The sequence below is a fragment of the Volvox carteri genome, assembly GCF_000143455.1.
Source record: "Volvox carteri f. nagariensis unplaced genomic scaffold VOLCAscaffold_182, whole genome shotgun sequence".
NCBI lineage: Eukaryota > Viridiplantae > Chlorophyta > Chlorophyceae > Chlamydomonadales > Volvocaceae > Volvox > Volvox carteri.
Genome location: NW_003307725.1, coordinates 28877 through 33964, shown reverse-complemented (window position 1 = coordinate 33964; position 5088 = coordinate 28877). Strand labels below are relative to the sequence as shown.

General features: G+C 52.8%; 1 protein-coding gene across 1 annotated transcript in view; it reads right to left on the bottom strand.

Annotated features, from left to right (window-relative positions):
* Nucleotides 1-3875: 3875 nt before the first annotated feature.
* VOLCADRAFT_100863 (uncharacterized protein) overlaps nucleotides 3876-5088 on the bottom strand; it is a gene marked incomplete at both ends in the record, with an annotated part of 11622 nt that continues 10409 nt past the window's right edge. The window contains 2 exons of the mRNA XM_002959363.1: nucleotides 3876-4007; nucleotides 4412-4651. Of these exons, the coding sequence (XP_002959409.1) occupies nucleotides 3876-4007; nucleotides 4412-4651 (372 nt within the window). The remainder of the gene's footprint in view (nucleotides 4008-4411; nucleotides 4652-5088) is intronic.

Here is a 5088-nt window from a genome sequence, read left to right as displayed (position 1 = left end):
TGATGCACAAACGTGAGGTCAATGTGCGGCGGGTGGCTAAACCGCCAGATGCAAATGTTGACGCAGCAATCCATGGCCTCATGGGACAAGAGTAAGATGTACGTGCCCTACCGTTCTGCCATATTACAAGGCTGACAACACATTGAGGTTGTGCTGCTGTATATATGTATGTGCGCACCCTGCTCAGGCTTGTGTAAATGCGGCCGCAACGTGAACACATAAGCAGTTTTAGGTGCGCCTCTAGCTGCTACAAAGCCCCTCGCTTACACAGGGAGCGGCCATGCTTGGTACCCTTGCTCGGCTTCGGGCTTGAGCCGTGCTTGAGGCGTTCAGCATGCTTCTTGCTGTCTTCGGGCTTGGGGCTAAGTTCCTTGGCAGCTGCCACTGCAATACAGATGCGAGGGGATGGAAGGCGGGGGTGGTTGACGCGTCAAGGCTAGGCTCGAACGCATGATCCTTCTCTGTGTGCCGAATGACTGGAACGGCCAAATCCACGCACGTCAAGCATGTCTATGTCAAATTCCAGTTGGAGGTCCGGGTTTGCGCAGTAAAGTCAGTCAGTCATGCGATCCGAGGCGACACAATGAGTGGGGAACCGACTTTTAACCAACCTGCTGTTGCCGTGAGGAGTATTGTGGCAATGAAAAGAGCTCCTAATCCTTTGTGAGATGACATTTTGATAGAGGAAAGATATCAGAATGTGCCTCTGGAACACTGAAAGCTACTAAATGCACGGTGGACTATAGGAATGGCCGACGGGAGTACCAAACAAGGCAACGCTGCACTTAACCCGATGCTAATCGAGTTTAACCTAATAAATTAAACAAATCCAAACGTTACTTATCTAGTTTCGGCTTCTTGGTCGTGTTTCGTATAATTGCATTTTCGTATACTACAGCTTGTACAGCTGTGCTGCTGCCAGACAGACAATTGTCCCGGACCGCCTGCCTTTGCAGTTATTTATGATTTTATGATGCTATGTAACTCATAATAACCTCAGGGCTGATGGCTGTGGCGATGCAGTCGATCAGTAGCTGCGAGGCGACACTCCACGAACTTCAGATAACAGACTTGTTTTCAGTTGCTATTATTGCCTGGAGTTATGCCTTTTATGATGTTACTCGAGATTGCTGCCGGACCCCGGGCACTTGTTCGGCAGGTTCTTTCCGGTTCTCGCTGCGTCTAAAGCATCCGCATCCGTAGGATCTGCTTAAGCCTGATCAAAACTTATCAGTAAGAAACCAACTTAATGTGGCACTTGCACTTCCCAGTTGTTAGGAGCGGCCTGGTTCCCTTTCAGCACTGCTGTTTTTTTGGACATTCCCACTGTCGCCGCTGGGTCAACCCACCTAGGCATGGTGACAGGGTAGAATGCAACAAAGCACTGCAGCTGATGCGCAAATGTCCGAGAATCTATCTATAAAGCTTAAATTCCTAACTGATTGAAATTTTCCTGTGCTTCATTGCAATTGCCGCGACTTCGCGTACCATTACGCAAGGGCTGGGTCGTTTCCCAGCGCCCAGCATTGCGATTTAAGGGCTAAGCAAAATAAAATCTAAAACAGTAACAGCGCGCCTTCAGCACCTTGCGCTTTGTCAGTTGTGGCGTCATTGGCAACGTCTCATGATTCAGCCAGTAGGGCAATAAATCTGAGCTCAAGGTAGTTTGATCAAGCAGTTTTCTTTTTTTCGACGGATATGATGAGGGTTTGTCGCTTCACCTTAGCCTTGGGTAGGCTGCGTGTTCTAGAATTAGCACTTATCCAGACTTATCCAGTCACATAAGCAGGAACCTTGCAGGACTAATGTTGGGTAACTGTCCTGACGGAATGGATTTGCGTGGAACATCATCATCACGTAATACATTGCGTTACGTCGCCTTGGTGGTAATATATCCCCCTTCAAGCCCTTCACGACCTCTTGTGTATTGGCCTATGAAGATCCTCAAAGACCGCATCGTATTAAGCTCTACTAAACAGACGGCAACTGCTAGCGGCATCATTCGGGCTATACGAACTCGATCCCCGATCCGTCGCGAAGCACAGTACATAACTGCCAGGTGGGCCGCATCGGCAAATCCATCGTACGAAGGCAATTACCTTCTAAACGCACCCTGTTCGTAAAAAAACATTTTTTTACAAACAAAGATTTGCCGAACAAGCAGATAGTACGCAGGCAAAGTTCTTTTAGAATCCTTAATGAAATGCATCTGGGTTTTCGCCCTCTGCCGCCATTCGGTTGTGTAAACTCATTCCTTGGGTCAGAAAGACGCCGGCCAGCGTAATGTCTGCTCAAAGATGGAGTGGATAGTCCTTGAAAACCCCTACCGGAAGTCAACAGCGCAGACAAGCATTTCTGATTGGAGCGAACGCGGCGAAGGGCGCTACTCCAAAGATTTCCCAACACAGGGACCAGCAGCAAAGAGTCATGGTCCGGCTGTCCAAGGCTTGCACTTGATGGGACTTCTAGCCCTCCCAGCGGCTCACGGTCAAGGAACAGCTTATCCCGTCTTACTTTGAGAAATTCATTCCTTGCTTTGGAGTTTAGTTGACACCCCCTAAAACGAAAAAAACGCTTTTAGAGGTCCGTACTTAACTTCCTGCAAGAAGGCTCAAGTGCCGCTCCCTTCCCATTGCAATCCCAGGTAGTTCAGAACCAAACAAATCAACCAGGAGTCGCACAGGCGTATCGGCGTTAGCTTGCTCCTGGGTGTGTGCTAGTATATTTCAGAGGGCTCGTATTACGGTGGCAGCCTGGCCCGATTCACCATTGTGCAGCGGAATCATAATTTGGAAACGTCCATCCCTTCTTTCCTCTTTCGCGTAATTCCTGTGACATGGCCTGGGCCAGATGCATCCCCGCGACGACGCTCCGCAACCGGAACTCGCACTGTGAACGATACGCACCTTCGCACCTTTAGCCTGCTTCAGTCTCCAGAACGGAGAATAGTCCATCATTAAGTCGTGAACACCCCTCTGTCCAAGGAGGAAAGCTCCAATTATTTGCATGTAAAACTTTGCTCGTAAAAATTTCCGTGCAGCCCCTGTGACGTGATGGATTCAGTGTTACAGCACTCGATCTTGCAGCAAAGCTCCTACATCTGGAGCATGGTCCATATAATGACCGTCATGCCACACGGGGCCTGGGCGACCCAGGTGGTAAGACAGTATTGAAGACAGAAGACAACAGCACACTCCACCCGGCAATCACCCAGTCCTTCTTGGGTGCCATTGACGGTTTAAGCCAGGGAATCCTCCTGTTGCTGTCCTGGCGCGAGGCTTCCTGACCTGGCCACAGATTATTATCCCCCGGTCTATCTGTCGAGAGTTTGCGAATACTCGGGCTCTTGAGGCAGTTCAAGGTCGGTTCATGACTTCTTGCAGGTGTTCGATCCCGGCGCATAACAAGTGCTGACAACCACATTCTACAATCCCATCCCACCCATATCCCACCCCATATACACGATTGGTTTACTTTGGTGCTATCCAGGTTTTCCGATGCTTCTTTTCTTAAACCCAACAACAACGTAACCACCGCACGTCCTACACCAGCGCGGCGGGCCCCCCCCCCCCACCAGCCCCTCCCACATCTCGTTCCGCCCCCTACGGGTGCGCGTGTTCCATCTCCATAACCGCAACAAATGCTCAGCGTCTCTCACCATCCGACGAAAAACCCTCCCCTTCAGACGGCGAGGGCACGGCTTACATGACACCGGCTGCAGGAAAAGTAGGAGCACACGCACACACATACATACACACACACGCATACGCGCTCTCAGATCTGCTCGCCGCTCCTCGCCTAAGCCTAGATCACTCTAACTGAACTCATAGCCCAGAGCTCAACCCTAGCTCAACGCTAGACGCGGAGAGCTGGTCTCATCGGAGTGCTGCCGCCAGCGCCGCCGCCTGCCTGGCAATGCTAGCCACCGTGAGGCGCTGCTCGCGGATGAGGGACTCCAGCGATGAGGTGGCGGACTCGGACACGGCGGCAGCGGCGTGGCCCTGGGACTGCGGTGTATGGATGGGATGGAGTGTGGGTTGTGGGTTGTGGGTGAGGATGGGTGCGGGAGAGAAATAAGCCCCATAAATGGACATGATGGACCCGTAAATAATCATAATCAGCCGGCTAGGCGGCTTAAGACACACGCAGTCTGCGCACGTATGTATCGAAACCAAGCTGCAAAGAGCGGCCATTGCGTCGAAAGCGGTGGTTCTTGTTAATTACCGCAAAAGACGGTTGTGTGGCAATGCCACAGCGGGAAGGACGGTGTAGTCGATTGTAGTCAGGTCTCGCGCGCAGCAGTGCTCGGGGAAGCAGCAGCTGGATGCGGCCGGCAAGGGATATGGGCCACTGCTAAAACAATCACCGACGTTACGTACCACGGCACACTCACGGCCCCGCCACCACTCACCTTTAAGAACCGTACAGCCTGCTCTACAGCGGCCGACACACACGCTGGGGAGCCCCCTCCCGTACCAAGAGCCGCCGTCAGCGCCGCCGCCAACTCGCCCGCTGCAGCTCCCAACTCGCCCGCCGCGGCTGCCACCGCATGTCCCAGCAGCTGCAGGTGCTGCTGTACGGCATTAGTGGCCCCCTCCGCAGGCGCTGGCCCCCCTTTGGCTTTCCGCTTCCGCATGACTTTGAGGGTTGCCTGCCAATACTACCATACACGGCATGGGAATGACATACAGGAAAAAAAGATATTGTTACACAGGAAAAAAGGGGCAAGAAAGTAGGACAAAAAGCAAGCCCAGGAAAGAGAAAAATTGGGAAAATGGACTGGGACGGAAAGAGGTTTGGCGGAGAAAGGCGGGGTGGCAGCCTCCGGAAGGGCACCCCAATCCCAAGGAGCAGCAGCCAGGAGCGTGGAGGAGAAGGAGAGTGGTGGGGCGCATACACACGGAAAACGACGGGGGTTTTGGACAGAGGAGACGGGAAGCATGTCAGGTAGGAAGCCTGATGGGGAGCTACAGCGCTGTTCCACTTGACCCCCCGACCTCAACTTGCTTCCTCCCCCCACGTTTCCCTTCCTTCCCATCCTCCCTTACCCCCGCGCCCCCTTCGGCGCTTTGCCTCCCTTACCCCCCC